Source organism: Coturnix japonica, chromosome 2 (assembly GCF_054131305.1).
Source record: "Coturnix japonica strain WE chromosome 2, WE-NBRP24, whole genome shotgun sequence".
NCBI lineage: Eukaryota > Metazoa > Chordata > Aves > Galliformes > Phasianidae > Coturnix > Coturnix japonica.
The window spans coordinates 138210136-138230473 of record NC_140664.1 but is presented as its reverse complement, the minus strand read 5'-3'; the positions used below and the strand labels follow the sequence as shown (position 1 = coordinate 138230473).

The window sequence follows — 20338 nt, the reverse complement described above, 5'->3', positions numbered from 1 at the left end:
GAACTGTTGCCATTGACAGATGGATTCACTGTGGTCCCGCTGTTTGCTTGGACAGAACAGCCTTGCTTTTAGACCTCTTAAGCATATCTGGACAAGAGACCACACAAAGGAGAATTAGATGGAGACAAGTTATGCTTCTGCAGTAGAAGACTGTAGATTGCTAGGGGCTAAGGACGCAGCAGAAGCAACCCTGTCTATTGGGAGATGTTCTGTGTCTTGGATAAATACAGAAGTACATAAGCCTTCATGGGCTCCTGCCAAGGAGCATTAGGAGGTAGGATCTGATATGGACACCTGTCATCAATAATGAGAAAGTATTTACAAAGCTCTGATGCTCTGAAATGTTTTTATATTGGTGGAGTCTTTCCATGTATTCCATTTGGCCCATTGTCTGCACGTCTTGGATGAGTCCCTACTAATTAAACTGAATAATTCTGTTCCTTGGTTACTCTTACAAGCTATATCTCTTTTCAAAGAATTCAGAGACTATTTGCTTCTGAGTCTTCAGTGAAGCAGGTGACCCATCCAACCTGGCCTTGAACACCTCCAGGGATGGATGGGGCATCCACAGCCTCTCTGGGCAGCTGTTCCAGCACCTCACCACTGCAACCTCCCCCTGACATCCAACCTAAATCTGCACTCCTTCAACTTAAAACCATTTCCCCTTGGTAATGCTTGGGCACTGTTCAGATATTGCCAAATTATATACGTGCTTCCAAGCAGACAATTCACAGGTGACAAGTTTATCTGAAGGACTGAAGACATTAAGCAACCTATTTGTAGTCTGTTCTGTGTCACCTGGCCCCAAAGTTACAGTCACTTTTATAGCATTTCTCTGAATTGTGATGGGGATGCAGGGAACTCTCTTGTGCCTTGCATGCTCCTTAGCTCCCATGCTATTCTAGGTGTCCTGGCATAGCTGTTGGACCACAGCAGGAGTGTTCTATGGTGACATCCCTTGACTAAGTCATGACTCTGCTCTTCTATCTCATGTTCTGGTAATTGTGAACTGTGGCTTTTCTGGAGCATTGGAGTTCAGTCTCCACATGATGTAACCACTCAGCTTAGGTAGAGGAGGAAAGAGGTTGCTTGGTGGGCAGACCTGATTCTCTGGAGAGCTGGGAAGTGTGTTGGAACAGCCGTCTGCATATCAAAGAATGAAAACTCTTAGTTGTTTCCTTAGTGACAATAACACGAATGATTTTAGAGTGTTTTCTTCATGTTTACTTTTAGTGGTTTAGATACTGTCAGAAGTCAAAGAATGCAACAGGCATTTCCCAGAAGAAAGTTGGTGGGTTTTTTTTTCCTCTTGTATTTTGTAGCTTACACTGGCTAATAGGAGATCTTGTTATTAGCACAAGTACAAAAAATGTGCAGTTGGAAACACTGTAGAGCAATGAGGTGTTACGAGGTACTAGAGAAATAGAACTAACAAGGGAAGCAGCTATGAGCTATGGCCCAAAGAAGTCCTAAGATATAGATCCCCGGAGGTGGTTCCAGAGAACAAACTATATTGTAATGTCCAGATTGGGAGTGCAGTTAGCATAGACTTCTTTGACTGAAGAAGAGAGATAGACACCTCCAGAGAGTGACTGACATCGAAACACGATTCACATAATGGATGTGCTTGGCTTGCTTCATTGAATGTTGGAGATTAAAACATCCCTGCTTATAATTTAAGTACCAGTATTTAAGTGGGGAAAACCCAAGGCTTGGTGACCAGGAGAAGGGCAGACGGTTCACTTGTACCATGTGATATCTAATTTGCTCAGGACATCATGTAATTATAATCAAAATCATGAGGAGTATCATTTTTCCTTCTGCAGTCAGAGCCTTGGGGCTTAAAATGCTGGGGATGGGTTTGTGCGTTTTCAAACACGTTCCAGTTTCTTTTTCAATTCTGACGTGGTAAATGATGATTAAAACTTGATTTTTTATAAGTAAAAAGCATCTATGGCGTGTTTTCTAATACAGCAAAATGGATTAGGGTAATAACTAAAATATACACCCACTTAAAAATCGTTTTAAATACCTTCCCCTGTTATCAAGGAAGAATTTCCAAACTGTGTGTCATGAGTCAGTTACCATCAACACTTCCCTTGGGAAAAAAGCTAAAAATGCAAATGGCAGGAATAGTACTTATTAATATATAGATTGCCCATTTGCTATTTTAACATTTCGATTTGAACAATTAATTTAAATGGAAATTGGTGGCAACTAAGCAGGAAGGTTAATTAAACTTAACATCCTGCTTTGGACTGCTTGCTGATATCTACATTTCACATCAGTGGTTTGGGGCTGAATTTCAGCCTCTCCAGTGAGCTGTCCCTTGCTCTTATGCAACTACTTTTTTTTCTGTAGCCTGTTGCTGCTAAGCAGTTCCAGCCTAGACTTGAATCTTTATCCTTTCATCAGAAAGTTGATCAGGATTGAGTCAGCTCTGAAATGCATTGGGTGATAAAATCTGAGATCACAAACTGTGCACTGCATGTGTATTTTACATTAAACCTCTCAGTAGCGTCTTAAGAAAATGAAAGCGATTTTTCTTAGTTTCAGCCTCCTGGGCTCTTTTGTGAGTGAATGTATTAGAGCAGAATACCAAATTAGGAATTAAAAGATTTACTAGGTTAAATCTCAGAAGTCCCATTTGGGATGCAAAATGATTTGTTGGTTATGTATTGAGAAAGGGGGACATAGGCAGGATGGGAAAAGGGCCACAACAAGAGTTTAACAAACTAAACTGACAAAGCACCACTTAATGTGCATGATAAGAACATGCTGATTGAATGGCAGATGCAGTAGCAAGAGAGTTAACTGCTTGTTTTATTACTGAAGTATGTTTCTTGTCCCAGGACCCATTTTCACCAGTTCTGTCAAGAGTGGCAGAATGAATTGACCAACTGGCAGTTAAAGTTATGAGCATCAAGAGTGAAAAATAACACATACAGGAAAACAAATGCAAACCAGTGCTATCCTATAAAGTCCTGTGTTAAATAGATTCTGTTGTCTTCATTATGTGCAGTGACTATGAGTATGTGCACCTCCTCCAGCCAAGCCCACCATCTTGTCATGATGCTGAGCTGGTGATACAAGCGCTTCCTAACCTGGCTCAGTTGGATTAGCACAGCCTTACTGTTGAAGCTAACCGTGTCACTTTGTGGGGAATTAGATTACTCAGCACTGGATGGGACCATAGGCAGCCTGGCCTAGTATTGGATATGAAGGTTGGTGGTCCTGCCTGCTGCAGAGGAGTTGGAGCTTGATCCTTCAGGTCCCTTCCAACCCAAGCCATTCTGTGATTCTATGAACACTTACATGACCAGCTCAACAAATGATTGGTGGCAATGTGGCATGTGTTAGTGGCTCTAAAATGTTTTTTGCGGCATAGGTGCAGCTGGAAGGAGCGAGATGTCCATAGACTAACATAGATGTCAAGATCTAACAGCTATTGCCAGCTTTTGTACAGGATTTAGACACAATGGTGGCCAACTAATTTCTTGAGAGGGGTCACCAAAAGGAAAGAAACCACGTGTTTTTATGAAGGAATCTCAGCTGCCCTTCAGTTAATAGAAACAAGCTCTATTAACTTGCTGGAAAATAGCCAAAGAGGAAAACCACATGAAAGGATTACAAAGAGAATTCTGTGTTACTGCCTGTATTGGTGGTCAGTGGAGGTATATTTGGTACTCAGAGCTAAAGTAATCTCATGGTTATCTTTGATGCTGAAGCTGTCTAGAAGTGAAGTACTGAGTGTCTTTATTTCATACTCGAGTCACTCAAGCAGATGTTTCTTCTTATCTTTTCATAAGTTTGAGCTTTTCATTTGCTTCCTAGCTTCACTGGTGCACTGAATAGGAGTGGTAACCCTGGTGCAAATACGCACTGTATCTTGAACAGCAGTGCAGTTTCTTTGTAGGTAAAATAACCTTAGAAGGCTCTGATTGCCTCTGGGGTTTGTTTACATATGAGCAAACTGGGATGTTTTGTTTGCTTTCTGTTTGCTTTGTCAAACTCCTCTTTTAAAGGGGAAAAAATATATATTTTTCATTTTAGACACATGCTGATCTGTTTTAGAATACACAGAGGTCTCTGTCCTTTGCAGTGGAGTTGGATGACTGACGCTAGGTAACAGGTTGCTGCCCTTAGGATTTATTCACCTGCATATTTACAACTTACAAGTCCTAATATCTTGTTTTATTTTGGTTTGGGTTGGGCTTTTTTTGGAAGAGCTGGTTTACTGTCATTCTACGTACTCAGATAGTTTTTGTAATGTTCATAACTGGCTTGAGGATAACACATAATACAGCCATCCCACACAAAAGACGAGCCAGAATTATTTCTGCAAAGCCTGTGGCCATTACCCACCAAGGAAACAGAAACAATGCTGTGCAGATTTTGGGACCAACTAGAGCCAAGCAATGCTGGATTTAATTAAACAATCAAAAGGACATCTAAAGCCATGCCACAAAACTTAAGATTCATCTCAGTGGTAGACATACACTGACATGAAATGTGCAAAATATTACTTTACAGTTCTTCTCTGCCTCAAATGAACTCCTTCATTTCAGGGCTGTTTCCTGAATAAGGCAGTCTTAGCCATAACATACAGTTCCTTGGGGAAGATCAAACAGCACCCATTTATCCAGACTTCATTATAAACGTTCGGTTTCTCCAAAAGAGACTCCCGCTGTGCTGACTTCAAGTTATCAGATGTTTAGTTTTATCTGCTGGAAGAGGAACATTTTCTCCCTCTCCCTTAGGAGGCCTCTAGCCTTCTCTCCCCAGCGAGTGACTCATTTCAGAACAACATACAAACTCATCCCATGCTTCATTTCCTCCATCTGCCTGCAAACTCTTGGGACAAACGTGAGCTTAGGAACACAGTGGAAGGAATACCCTGAAATGTGAACTTAACCTTTCTGCATGTAGAGACAGAGTGCTTTTCTGTTTGTTAGTTTATTGGTTTTGTGTTGGTTAGTTGTTTTTCTTTTGCCTGGTGCCTAAGGTGAGATGCTGGTCTTTGCTGCAGAATACCATTCTGGTGGACAGAAGCAAAAGAGCTGAGCAAAAACATAAATAAAATAATAAAAAATAAAGGTGATTCAGTTTCTTTGTGTTACAACTGTGGAGTCTCTGAGACTGCTATTGTGTTCAAAATCAGAGATATCTCAGAACAGGTTGCCTAAAGAAGTTGTGGGTGCCTGAGGAGGTGCCTAAGGCCATGAATGTGGCCCTGGTCAGCCTGATCTGGTGGATGACAACCTTGCCCATGGAGAGAGGTTGGAACTAAAAGCCTGCTCCAAGCTAAACCATTCTGTGACCTTAGCAGGCTAATACCCAATGCACAGATGAACCGCTAACCTCCAGCCAGTGTTATGCTAGCAAGTTGTCCCATAACACTGGTGGTCTCTCCTTTGATTCGCCCTGCCATCCTACCTTTAATTCTTCACCTTTCTGGGGATGGGAAAACCTGTGAAGCCCGGTTGTACATCGGTCTTCACCATCTGCATGCACGAGGGCATTAATAATGCAGCAGATGGAAACGAGGGCTTAGGGACATGTTTATTTTTCTTCTTAATAAATTACATCCTTTGGAGGCTGCTGAAGTGGGTCTCCCAGTGCTGGAGATCAATAATGCTTTCTCTTTCTTAGGTTGTTTTTCTTTTATAAACGCTTTTGTAAAACACTGGCTAGGATGGGCAGATACTGTGTTTCTGTGAGCAGCCAACCTATGGAGTGGCGCTTGCCTCCAGCAATGGTATTGTAGATGCTTGAATAGAGGAAATCCTCTCTGTGGAGCATACAAGAAATAGTGGAATAATGGAGAGATGCTTCGTTATGTATTACCATGAAATAGCAAAAATCTTGGCCAAAATCCTCATAAGGAGTTTCCAGAGGATCAAAGTTTTGTCTTCAGCGTGCTTCAAGGACACATGATGGTCATCATCATGGTAGGACCTTATCAACTTGAGGTCTTAACAGAGATTTTAGTTAATTTTTTTTGAGCAATTAATGTAAATAAATTTGCTTACAATCACTACTCTCAAAGTATTATTTCTTTGCTGTCTTTTGTGCTGCATTCAAATGACATTAAAACCAACACTGGGGAAAATGAAGACCAGAAGGTAATTTAGACTTCATGTAATGTGAGGACAGGAAAGGGAGACTGGAGAGAAAAGGAGAAAAGTCTTTGCTGGATGGTTCATACTTTTTGACCTTAATTGGCTTCCCAAAATAAGATGCTACTAATCAACTGAGTGTAGCTTTGGCAAACTTTTACTGTCTGGGCTGAAATTTTGTATGCTGTGTGTCTGTCTCAAATCTCTCCCTTTATTTCCTTCCTTCCCTCCCTCCCTCCCTGCTTCCCTCCTTTCATTTCAGTTAAAACAGATATTTGAAGGTAAAACTTTTTTGCATGTCTTTTGACTCTTTATTTAAGAATTTCTATTATATCCATGCCTTGGAAATGGAAATTAAAAATTCAGAGGAGCAAAAGGATGGCCTTGGGTACTGCCAGTGTGTCTTACGTTGTCTGTCTCAGGTCAGTGTTTCTCTAGACTGAGTGTCTTTGGATACACTCGGAAAATTTTCATTGTCTGGAAGGTCAGATCTATAGACTCTTTCTATACAGATTGAGTATGCCTCAGCTTGAATGAGAACAGGAATTTGGTTGAACTTCAAGCATATTGAATGCCTTGATGAAATCACCTTGTGCTTCACATTTAATTCCCCAAATGAGTGAGTATTTGGAACGTTACTATTTGTAGTACTAAGAAACATGGTTTAGTGGGCAATATTGGTGGTAGGTGAACAGCTGGACTAGGTTATCTTAGAGGTCTTTTCTAGCCTTTATGATTCTATTACTGAATGGAATTAATCTCATCTTCCAGATAGCGTATGGTGTAATCCTTTACTGTTAAAATGGTTTGTTTAGGGTCTCCTTGGTAAATATGGGAGAGAAACTAATAAGCTTCAAGTATGAGCTCATCTAAACTGCTGTGATTCACAGGAGAGCGGTCTTAGACCAGAACCTTTCATGTTCTACAGACAGAAGAAGTCTGTGTTGTGAAAAATAGGTGCATAAAGAATGTATTCTCTGTCCTTAATCATGGTTCCTTATTTCAGAAATATATGCTCTGTCAAAAGAGTCGACTTTATGTGTAGGCTGCATTTCCAACAGATGTAAAATACTGACTTTGGTGTCCATAAGAACTTTCCTCTCGCAGATTTCATTGGTTGTGATAATGAAATGTAGAAAACGACTTATCTAAAGCTATTCTCTGTGTTTCCATAAAGTTGCTAGAGGTCAAATTGATTTTTTTTCTTAACCAGCACTTGTGAATTACACAAAGCAAATATTTAAATTAACTACTGACCTGAACAAGTGGGACAAATGACACCCGAATTTAAATGTTCTTAATATAAAAAAAAATGACTGGTCTGAAACCTTCCTTTACAGAAAACATTGAGAAATAGGGGGCAATTCTTATGATGCTTTAAGATATATATTTTCAGAAGATTTCTGATTTTGGATGCTTTGCATTCTCAAGCCTGCTGACTGTGCTGGATATGTCTCAGAGACTGTTGAAGGAATCTGTGGAAATGAGCTCAGTTTTAGATGTATATATTTTAATGAAACGATGCTCCTTCAAGGCCCTGAAAGACTGTCCTTGGGGAGGGGATATTTTCATTGTGCCCTTGAAACATGAGTCAATCTTTTTCAAACCAAACAGTGGGAATTTTGGAGGTTTCAGTCTAGTTGTGTTTACATTCTTAAGTCCTAGGTTTTATTGATATGAATGACAGTACATCTCCAAGCTATTCAGTGAAAAGGAGTAATGTTTTGGTTGCCTTCTGAACAATGTGGAATGCTCTGATTCCACAAGATTCCTAATGTGAGTCATATGCAGTTCTATTGCATATGATCTCATGAGGGTGGTCAGGTGCTGGAATGGGCTGCCCAGGGAAGTGGGTGAGTCACCATCCCTGGAGGTGTTCAAGAAACATTGAGATGTTGTACTGAGGGATATGGTTCAGTAGGAAATGGTGGTGGTAGGTGGATGGTTGGATTGGATGATCTTGGAGGTCTTTTCCAACCTTGGTAATTCTACGACTGTGACTATTCTGTCAATTTATAAGCTGATGCATCATGCCTCTCAATATCCATAATCAGGGTTATTAGCTTCCATCTCAATTGCCACATTCAGTAGAGCGCAATCACCCACTTTTTCAAGATCCTACAGGCGGCAGTTGCTGAGGCCTGCATGCTTTATATAAAGAAAATTGTGCTGCGATGAACTGAGGTTTCACTGATACAAAACCAAAGCCGTAATGGATGTAGCTAATTTGGGCTGGTTATGTTTAGTGGACTTCTTTTGCTTTGTTTTGTGGGTTTGAGTTGGTTTCTTTTGAAAACTTTGGGGCTAATAAGAGAGCATATCAGATACCACATTTTTTTCCCACTTGCACATATGTTTATATGTGTAAGTATGTTTGTAGTGAACTATTTTGGTCCTGAATAGTTTCATCCTTCCCAGGTATTTAATTAAGATTAGATTCTGTTGAATTATCAACTAGAATTGTCACATCAAGATCCACAAGCAGATCATGAAGACGTCGAAATAATTGACTTTAATCACAGGCTGAGAAGGTGGTTCTGTGGAAATTAATCACTTCCATTCATTTACATTTAGTTTTTCTAGGACAGCAGTAGTGCTGCTCTATTCAGAGTTAATAGTGAAGCAGTGATGTGGAAATCAAATGGAATATTTACATTGTCTAGATTTTAGTTTTTAAAACATAATTCTCATAAGAATTGTTGGATCTGTAAGACTGTAGCTGTATTTGCACCTTTTTAAGGTACTCTGAAATTGGATCTCAGCTGAGACATTGTAAGTAAGTGTTGAGAGCTATGGCTTAGAAAATCAGTTTTGTTGCATGGAATAATTTTGCAGTATTATCCAAAATATTAGGGTAATTTCCAGCTTGTTACAAAAGCATTTGCAGTGCATGTTTTTTTTATTATTATTATTATTATTATTGTTATTATTATTATTATTTCCCTATACAAACAATCCAGAGAAGTAAATAGCTTCAGTGAACTTCTCTGAAAGGCTTGGGATTGTCTGCAGCATTCTCTCATCATTGTGAGACAGGGTGCAAAGCTCAAGTAAAGGAAAAAGAAAAGGAAGAAGAATCCTACATTTTCTCTAACCTGACTTTCGCATCTTGCTTTGTCAGTCCAAAGGAAGGAGATTTGCCTTAGAATCATGGAATCATAAAATCACCGAGGTTGGAAAAGGCCTCCGAGGTCATCCAGTTCAACCCTCCACCTGCCATCAATATTTCCCCATTAAGCCACGTCCCTCAGTACCACATATACACATTTTTTGAGCGCCTCAAATGATGGTGACTCCACCACCTCCCTGGGCAGCCTTCTGTTAGAGTGGGAGATTTCACATATTCAGATCATACAGTGTCCTCTTTGAGCTGCAGCCACTTTTAACTATCCTTCTCTTTCTGGAAGACGCTCCCAGGGTTTCTCTCTGCTGGGTTCTGTCCCAACACTGATTTTAATTTCAATTGCTTTTCTTCCTCCTTTGTTTATACTTCTGCTATGCTCAGCACTGTCCCTACTAAACTCAAGATTCTTATAAGCTAACCAAACTGGTTTTTGTGCTTTATTGGCTTTTTGTTTACCAAGATGAGCACATCTTGTTCCAGAGCAAGGCTAACCCATGTGCTTCTGGAGTGAATTGCTCATCTTTTGTTCACTCCAAAGGGAGCCAAGAGAATCCAATATAGATGTAGATGTTTCACTTTCAGACAGCTGCATTTGTGTGATGTGAATTCTGTCATTGGTGTTGCAAGACCACATGCTGTGGAAGGTCTTAATATTGTCCAAATGTAACGAGACCATTAACCACAAGATAGGATACAGCTGGGCAAATCTTAGGCCAATTGAAGCACTGTAGAAAAGGAAGACTATAGGAAATGTGAGTGGAAGAAAAAGGAATTATGTAATTTACCAGGGCTTATACAGTGATTTAACATTATCTTTCAATGTAGGAATGAAACTCTTCTATAAAAAAAACAGAGCCAAAAATGTAAAAAAAAATGTTTTCCATATCTCTTAAGATAGAAAAGACAAGATTGAAGCTCCAGGCCTGTTTTGGGAGACATTTCCCTGACAACTGAACAGTATATGCTCTTGAGTCAACAAATTAGGGGAATCATTTTTCAATCCAGCGAGGAGTCAGGAAACTTATTATATCCACTCCTTTTTCATTGAGATAGATTGAACTCTGGCTCATGAAATCTTTCTGTGTTGTTGTTCATATTTGTGGATGAAGCCAACGGGTATTCACCTGGGACATCACTGCAGATTGCTAAGTCCAAGTTCTCAATGAAGTACAAGCTGTTGTACTCAGAATAACTCTGGTGTTTGTGAGAAAATATCAATAACAATAAGGGAAAAAAAGACAATAAAGAATTGCACATACACAGCAAAGAAAGATTATTTGGTTATCCTTTCTGAACAACATGGTGATTTTTCAGACCTCCAAAAGTCTGTCTGCTGGTGCCTGAGTTTTCTGTTAGACCAAAGTCTGGTAAATGGTTCACTTGTGCCCATCTGAAAGCCTGTACTTTTCCAACTTCCCAGTGGAGACTTCTAAAGTCATTAAGAAGTCAGAATACTCAGAAGAGTCCTTTAGATACCAGTAACTTTCAGTATTCTACTGTCCATTCATACATGTATGGTTTAGACATCATAATATGAAGGAGACTTGTCATATAGTGAAGTTTTCTGTCACTTGTAAAAGCTCCATCTTATGTGGAATTTGCTTAAACAGATAAGCAACCAAACAAACTGGGTTAGTTTTATACACCATGTTGTGGAAAGTCATAGACATTAAAAGCTCAGGAAAAGCTGGATCAAATGTATGGAATATAGTAAATAGGAATTTTCAGCAAGTTTTGATAATGTTTTTACTGAAGAAAGATTCTACCTTTACAGAAGGTAGGTATCAGCTGAAATCAGAAGTGAATGTCCTACATATGATGGGTTTACCTGAACATAACAGATTTCCATACTTCTGCTGGTCTATTGCAACCTCCTGTGCATTGACTCTGCTTGTGTGTAAATGCAGGACATCAAAACTTGACTTACTGGAAACAAAAGAGAATGAAAACTTAAATATAATGCCTTGGATTGGATGTGAACCAAGAAGGATATATATGCTTCCTGCATATCATATGAGAGAGGATAATTTTCAAAGTTGAAAAATTATGCTGGGTTTGAGAAAGAGGAAAAAAATTAGGAGGATTAGGTGGTCTTTTCCCAGAAGTAATAATGAATTACCACAGGGATTTATGCTGGAATAATCCAGACGATCAAGAATTGATTCGGATATTTTGAAGGTGTTAGCTGGAATGTCTTTCCTTAATTGGATGAGGGATGCTTAGGTAAAACTGTTCTAGAATGGTTTTGAAAAGTTTTTTGAAATGTGAAGAAAATGCTATAAAGTTAGAGGGCTAGGAAATAGAAGGGCCAATAGGGTATACAGAAATGACAAGTGTGCCTCATAAAGACCAATTATAACAGCTTTACATCTTCAGGGAATTTCAATTTAATCGAAACTACTCAAAGGAAAAGGAAAAGAAAAAAGAAAATTCTACCAAAATTATAATTGAGTAAAACACACAGTAGGTTATTAGACTGTGCTAATAGAAGGAATATAGATAGTACTGGAAGGAAGAAAAGGCCGTGACACTGATCGAGTCAGTGCTCAGTTCTGCTTAGCATTAGCGCTTTGACTTCTTAAACTTCAGAGATGGAATTTTCTCTGTTTATCCTAGGTAAGCTGAGTAAAGAGACAAAATAAAATATATAAATATGCATATGCACTGTGTCGAAGGAATAACTTTCCTTGTCTGAAAATAGCATTGAGATATGAAAGTTGTTCTTGAGGATATTTATATCTACAGGTAGACAAGGTAGACTGAACTGTGTCTAAGGTGTGTGTAGGTTCAGAGTTGTTTAATGTTTTAATTAATGGACGGGCACAGTGCATCCTCAGCAAATCTGGAGCTTCATCAGGCTCAAGAAAAAGAAATGCAAAGTCCTGCACCTGGGATGGAACAACTCCATGCACCAGGACAGGCTGGTTCTTGGTAGTCATCAGCTTGATCATGAGCAAACTGCCTTTGTGGTAGAGGACTGACAGCTTCATTGGTCGCATGAGGACAGACATCATAATTGATGAGGGAGGTGATCCTTCCTCTCTTTTCAGTTCAGGCAAGGTACAGGTGGGGTTCTGTATCCAAGAATTAAAAGGAGAGGCAAAGAGTGCTGAGACTGCTAAGCTGGATCTTTCTTTGTGCCCAGTCCTACTAGAAAATCCAAGTTGCTTTTTGTCAGCTTTTTCAGAAGTGTGGCATTTCTGGCTGATACCATCTGAGATATTCTGGTGTATCTGGAAGGGCTGGCCTGTACCCTGTAGCAGCAAATGCTTTCCGAAAATCCATCACTTTGATTAAGCCCCCTGATGCAATTACTGTACAAAGCCTGTTTTGTCACTGACAACAGGCATGTTGAGTAGAAACAAGGACTCCAGGGACTTTTCTGTTTGGCACACAGAGGGAAAAAGGTGAATAAATGGCTTCTTGGAGTTCAAGGGAAAGATGGAGTTGTATTCTCAGGTACTAGGAATATATGCAGATTCATTAACCTCAGTATGTTTACAGAGTTCAATATAAATTAAACAAGACATCCCCAAAATATTTAAAATGCTAAAAATAATAAGTGATAAGTCAGAAACAGTAGAAAAGACAGTATGTTGCTCTTGTTGTCTGCCTTCATAGGACTGTTCTTTGCTGTCTACTTCGTATGGGAGATTTCAGTGCTGTTGTTCTTCAGACTTATTTGCTGTTAAGTTTTCTTTTAGTTTCTCTGTTAACTTAAATATCTCAGCATCAACTTATTCACACCCTAAACTAATAATTTGTTCTTAATCCTTTGTGGTAACTCAAACATTGCTATTTGGGTTTTATATTGCTGATACAGAAGAGACTAGAGGTGGAATTACCCTCTCCACACATAGATGTTGACAATGTAGATGTCAACATATGAGCTAGCTGTTAAGAATTCCTCCATACTCAAGGGATAGAAGTTGAATGTTTAAAGTAGACAGCTAAAATAGGTCAGACAAATTGCTTTGTTCCTATGTCTGTTTCCTTGACTATACAAGAAGAGACTTGGCAGTGAGCTCATATATGACTACATGCCTTCTAGATTTCTAAACTTAGCTGACAGGACCCAGGTCATTGAAGGGTTGGTTATTTCTCTGTCTGTGTTTATTTTTTGCTTGTGTGAGTCTCAGTTGCCATGAGAGAGGTTCACCATGTTCTTTTAATATAAATTGGGTAGCTGACTTTGGGGTATTTTTGGAGGGAGATGATAACATACTTTGAATTCCACACTGTATATTGACAGCCTACAGGTGATAAATGGTGTATCAATTATATAACCATCTGTTCATATCTAAGCAAATGATGTTCATCTAGCAAAACCTGTGCCAAAATCAGCCATGGAGTTCCCTTCCCTGGGGAGAGCTCTGAAGCACTGACAGAGTGGTGTGAAGGCCAAACTGGTGATGGCTGGAGCATCCTTGGTTGCTTGTTTCTCTTATACTTCATCATTCTCCATCCATGGTGTGTTGTGCATAAAGGAATACTCCTTGTGCCACTGAGAAGTGCTGAGATCACTCCACATGGAATGCGTGACTCTGCTGCAACTCAATTTGCAAGAGTGTGATTCATTTTGCATATCTCAGAACCTTTCAGATTTCTGCACTTGTACCGTTCCCTGTATGGTGCAGGAGAAGGATGTGGTGGGAAGCCCTGACCAGACACTGAATTAAGATTAATTAAGTAAAAAATTCACGTTTCGTCACCTCTGGTCAAGGCCACTGTTGGTCAGCTGTGTAATTTGTTGCTTTCCTTTCAGACCTCTGGCATAAATCCCAGAGGTACGTAACTAGGAGTCTAGCAGATCTGACTTTTCTTTCTTTTGGGTGAGATCTCAGTCACGGCTCATAACTGTTTCACATAGTCACCAAAATCCTCTTTCATTCATCCCACACGGGTACAACTTTGAGCTACTGAATAACAGTTCCTTCTATTACTTGATATATTGAGATTTGAACGCGATCCTTTCTTGCCCACCTGTGAGTAGGCACATCCTGCTTGGATTGGCGCACATGGCACTTCTCATGTTGGGACCCACCTTACCAGCCTTCAGGCTTCTGTAACATATAGTCCACATAAGGCCTAGGGACACTTGAGTACTTCTTTAAACAGGAGAAGGAAATGGGTACTTGCAGCAAAACATGTTACCAGAGCCCTTCCAGACTTCTCCTAAAGGACCCATTAGTCCCCACTGAGTAACACAAAGAATTTGCTGTGGCTTCGAAAACTTCTGCAGTGGAGATATAAATCCCTTTCATAGATGGTGTATGACTTTCCTAAGGCATCAGTAGACTCCAACAATTCCCGTGTTTCATCTCTGCTTGAAATAATTATCTGAAGCCCTTTAAGTATAATGTTTTTTTTTCCTTCATGTGTGCAACCCTTATGCTGTGGGCTATTCTGGCTTCACAGATTTTAATTTAAGTGGCAGATGCAGATAAAACAGCAACTTGAAGCAGCAACATCTCCAGTTTACTAATGAAACTACATGATGTGGCTTTATGAAGTCGTTTTGATCATTCAAACTTTCCTTTCACGCCTTTTATTCATATCTCTGTTATTCTTGCAGTACTGAATGGAGATAGAAATGCTTCCTAGACATTGCCCCTACTTCTGAAAAGTTTTTCTTGTAATAATTGGCTGAATGTACTTATCCGTGAGTTAATTAGCCTTCCGTTGGTAATGGTTTTACTCTGTACCTACGTGTTGTGTGCACAGCAGGAGCTGCTACACATGATATATGGATTCATAGGATAGGATATATGGGTTCATAGGCCTGGTAGTTGGTATTACCTAAAAGAATGCTTGGGCTTCTGTGGATGACATAGAGACCTCAGTCCAGTTCTTGATGTGGGTTTCCATGGCTACCCTGAAGGCAAAAAAAAAAAAAAAAAATGAAGCTGATTCTTTTCCTCTGCAAAATGTCAAAGAGGCACAGCAAAATGGTTAGCAGATGTTCCCACATCTTTAGAAATCTCTTTGAAACTGACAGGCAGAAAATAGAAGACAGCCTCTTTCCACTCTTCAAACCCAGTGAATGCCAGGTTAAAGTAAAGATGGATCTTCAGCCATTGGAAAGAGTGTATTCTGAAGGTTACCGCTTTAACACAGCTTATCCTTCTATCCATTTAGTCATCCATCTCCCACTCTAATGTTGCATTTAAGTCTTATTTTTGACTCATCACAGTGGCAGAATCCAAGGACAAAACTCAGTCCCCACACCATTCTCTGGCCTCTCTGCCCAGAGCTGCAAATTATCAAGAAATAATTTCAAATCCAAATGTCTGCTAATGTGTCTGCCTGGTTGTCTGTTGCTTCTGTTAATGCAGTGACTTTCTTTTTCCGTCTTTTCACTACTGAATGTCACCATGGATGTATTCTCCTCCTCGGCTGAGATCTTATCAGTCCTTCATTATTTGATAAACCATCAGAAATGCAGTTAAGTAATTAAATTCAGTACCAGAGCAGGCTGAGAGTGACTGATCGAGTGAGGATGGACGAAGGCAGATCAGAGAGTTTTATGAATCATTGTTCTCCATTTAGTCAGAGTCTGGATAGAGAAGACAAAAATCTAAAGAGAACTTAATTTTCTGTTCTGTTTTTTAATTGAAAGACTCTACTTTCTAAATGCTGATGTCTTGGCTGTATGTTGCAATTAATATAAAAACGAAGTCCGCACTGACTGCAAAAGTTCTTTCACATTTGCCTTTGGCACTCCTTTATTTACCTTCTGTCTTCAGCCTGTTTTCAGTCTTTTCTCTTTTTTCCACATTCTGATTTTTTAATTGTTTCTGTAATTGCTTACATCTCCTGTATCCATGACTTCTTTATTCTTCTTTCCATTCTCAAACATTTTCTTACCTCTATAAACATTTTTCATGCTAGGAAGATGTGTCAGTCATGTTCATGCGTGCATAGGTGATGCATGTGCATCAGGTGATGCATAGGTGATGAATGGTGGTGTGTAGAAAACTTGCATCACACAACAAGAGTTTAAAAAGCACCTCTGCATTCAAAGTTTTCATTTACAGGTGTAAATGACATAGTTAAGGATAGTTCTCTGGCTCTGAGACAGAATGGTCTTTCACAGCTCATGCCCAAGTGCTGAACTCCAATATCTTCTTAAGAAAACAGACTGTGTCTAATCTTCCATTGGCAAATGACCTCAGAATGAGTTCATCTTAGAGGGACGAGGTCTAGAAGGGAGAGTTAAAATGAAGGGGATCCATCTCAAGTAATGAACAAATTCATTTTAAAACGTGATGGTAGGTAGGACATCAAGTGGAAACCTCTAAGCCTGAGAGCACAATTCATTCCTCCCCATTCCTATTACTGCATATTCAAAAAGCTCTGATTCTTAACAACTCTTGCCATGGAGTTTGTTATCTGGACAAGCGATCTTTGAGAGGAAATCACCAAGTTGTACAGCCCCTTAAGGAACCCTTAATCATGGCTGCAGAAATGAAGCATGCAGTCCCTTTGACCAGTTCAAAAGGGATATGATTTAGCTGGGAAGTATTGGTGATGGTTGGACTGGATGATCTTCTGGGTCTTTTCCAGCCTTGATGATTCTGTGATTCTGAGATTCTGTGAAAATGTTCCATTATTCCTTCCCTATAGGTACAATAGAGCTGCTGTTAGATCCTCCAGCAGATCTTTCTATGACGCAAGCTACTGGTCATACAGCCATGTTCTTAGGTTTCAAATTTAATATCCTAGATGATCTGTAATAACTGCAATCCAGACAGTTATGACTGACCTCTGATATATGTAACTCAGTTCAAGTGTTGTGGTCTCTGTTTTCTTTCTGTTTCTTTCTCATACTCTTCCATGTCTGTTGTATTTATAATCATTTTTTCTCTTTCACTGCAGAGATTTGAGTCTTGACGTGAAGACACTGAGAAGATCTGCAGAGAGTGTGTGCTTCAGCCCTAATTAACTGTGTTATAAAGCTAAGCTTGAATAAAGATCAAAATCAAGAGACAAAGATGGCCATCTGTTGGAAGAACTGCTTCTTCACTCTCATATTGCTTCCCATGGTAAGGATAGATGTTCTTATTTACACTGCCGTTACTTAAATATGTCTTCTCAAGAGTAGCACTCACTAACAATGAAGGTTCTGCTACTGTTAATAGCTCTGGTTTTGTTTCTTTGTGACCCTATAGATTCCTTTATAGATGCAATTGGACTGTGAAGCCTAAGCCTTAAGGTATCAGCTAATACTTATGGTTGCCTCTATTTTCAGATGGCCAGTGTTAAGAAAACATGGCCCTTGCAGATAGCAGCACTCCAACTCCTTAGTCACTTTGATTAAGATGTTGGGCTTTTTATGAACAGGACAGGGATTTATTTGCATCATGAATCTTTAGTTACCAAATAATGTGCTATCCCGTGAATCGCTCAGTCCTAACACATGTCAGGGGGTTGATCGTATTAGCCTTTGCTTGCCCACTGACCCCATTTGCATTATGGCTCTATCTAGCCTCCTAAGGCTGTAAGGATAGACTCCTAAGCTGTAAGGATATTGAATAAAGCATGTTGTTTTTTTCACTTTGCAGCCATAGGCAATGGTATACAACCTGTATAATAAATCCATCTTGCATTTCAGCTCAGCTCTTAGCTGGATCATTGATCATAACTGTGCTTTTCATTACGTCTCAGGAAGCATTTCACAAAGGAATACTGTGAGAAACAGCACTACTATTTAAATGCTCTATCTGATTCTTATTAATAGGTTTCTGTTGCTTCCATACAAATGCTTTGCTCTTTTTAGTATTTTATATCCAAGTATGGTATCTTAAAGCATTATTGAAATATCCAAGTATGGTATCTTAAAGCATTATTGAAATAAATCTTGGTTTTATTTTAATTAAGAATTGCATTGTATGGCTGCGATGTGACCAGAGTATCTTTTAACAGCACATACAGTTTCTGGCTCATGCATATAAGCTATATAAATTTTGCAATGTGAAAGACTCAGCATATAGCACTCCTTTTGATTTTGTCACACACCAATGCTCATTCTTTCCCCATGGGTCTTATTTAGAGGCCACTTTAATTGACTACAAATCTGAAGCGTAGCATTATTCAGATATATTATTTAGAATGAGAATGTTCATCTAAATAATTTAGCACCTCACTTTATAAATACCTGATATGTGATTTCTTTTTCCCCTTGTATGTTGACTGTTCTATTACTTAACATCCCTGAAGGTAGAAGGCATCATTTACAGCAGTCCCTTAAGGAGCTCCCACCTTACTGCTAAGCCTATGACAACCTCAGCGTTGACTCAGCAATAAATGTCAATGAGATGCATCCTATGTTAGGTGAAATTGGAGAGCAGATCGGTAGAGCTGCTGTATTTCTGGGTAAGAAATCACATTTTTCAGGCTGGAACAAACTTATTTATGTGATCACGTGAGTTGAAAGGAAAAAGGATTTTTTTTTAATGGCCAGTGATTTTTGGCATTTCAAGATTATTGACATCCAGCTTGAGACAGGCGAAAGGTATCTTCTTATTTAAAAGTGAACTATTTTTAATTAAGGAAAAGAAATGCGACTGAATGCATTTCTTGAGCTTTTAGAAGATGGATGACCTTCCTGGTGAATGTAAAAGGACAGCAAGCTTCCAATTCTTAGCATTTCAGGACATAACTGTGATCACTGAGCTAGATAATTAGCGATCTGCTCCTGCTTTTGGACAGAACAGCTCCCTAATGAAATTCTTTGAAGCAAACCAGAGTTAGGAAGAGTAAGTATGGTTTTGTACGTGAGGTTACTTCAGTGTTTTTTTATGATTGCAAGACTCTTATAATCTATAAGAAGCCATGTAATAAAATTAGTGATTCTAAAGTGAACTTGTGTAAATGCATATACACTTCTTTGGTTGTTGAAGGGGCTTATCCCATGACAGATGTTCTACCATAATTTGTGTATACTACACATTCTTCTAAAGTTTGTTTTCAAGGACAAGAGCTCAGGAATGGCACAGTGTTATGTGTAGTTCTTCCCTTGCTGAGGATTTTTATAATGCTTGGGGTAACGTTTTCCCTCTATTGAGTCTGGCTTTCTCTTTGAACCATCTTTGATATGCTAGGCCAATGTCCTTAAACTGGTACCACAATTCCACCTTTCTATTTACTGCCTGGGACTTAAAGCAAGATCTGGAAGAGTGGGACCTGGTTAGGCCTGTGGAGAATTGCTCGAGAGCAATTTTTTAAATTTACTTTTTACTTATATAAAATGTTTTCCTAAGTGAAATCTGTTTGGACATTTTAGATGTTTTTAGTCCTTTCGTTGTTGTTGTTAGCTAGGCTGCTTATTTTCAGTGTAAAACTGCAGTGCAGCTACATCGTTTTCTGTCCTTTGTGTTTCATTTGTACGTCTATTTTATTCACCTTCTTTATATTCATTCTGAATTCCTGGAATCATAGAATTTTTTGAGTTTGAAGGGACCTTTCATGGTACTGCTCCCCTGCAGTGCACAGGGACACACACAGCTCCATCAGTGCTTACAACCCCATCCCCTGACCTTGAGTATCTCCAGGGGAGGTGCACCACTGCATCTATGCAACCAGTGCAGTGCCTTACTGTAAACAGCTTCTTCCTTATGTACTATCTAAATTTGAAACCATTTCCCCTTCTGCTATCATGACAGACACTGCTACCGTCTGTCCCCTTCATTCTTATAGCCCCACCATTCACTGCCACTTCACTTTATTTCTCATCTCATTCGTTTGTGATTGCAGTAGACATGTTTTTATTTATTTGTTTGTTTGTTCTGTGTTGTTTTTTGGGTTTTTTTGTTTGTTTGTTGGAAATATTAACCAAAGGCATCATAAAATTAGCAAAGAGATGGGTCCTTAACCGAGGTCCCTTTGTCTGGTTCCAAATGTACTTGAGAAACAATGAAATTCATGACTCACAAAGTTGGCTTAGTGTATGAACTGAATTTTAAATGTAACTGCAATGCAGGTGTTCTGACTGTCTGAAATAATTCAATCAGTTGCATTTCTTCAGCTAATACTTGGAAATTCTTGTGGATGCGTCCTTAATATTGCTAAGCTTAAGGTTTCAAATGAAAAGATG

The 20338-nt window shown here is 39.2% G+C and overlaps 1 protein-coding gene across 25 annotated transcripts in view; it reads left to right on the top strand.

Annotated features, from left to right (window-relative positions):
* The window catches only part of LOC107308667 (pituitary adenylate cyclase-activating polypeptide type I receptor), a 127023-nt gene that overhangs the window by 12298 nt on the left and 94387 nt on the right, over positions 1–20338 (top strand). For all 25 annotated transcript variants that reach the window (XM_085539191.1, XM_015852702.3, XM_015852700.3 and 22 more), the window contains one exon: positions 17122–17288. In XM_085539191.1, coding sequence (XP_085395317.1) covers positions 17238–17288 — 51 coding nt within the window. In that variant the 5' untranslated portion in view covers positions 17122–17237. The remainder of the gene's footprint in view (positions 1–17121; positions 17289–20338) is intronic.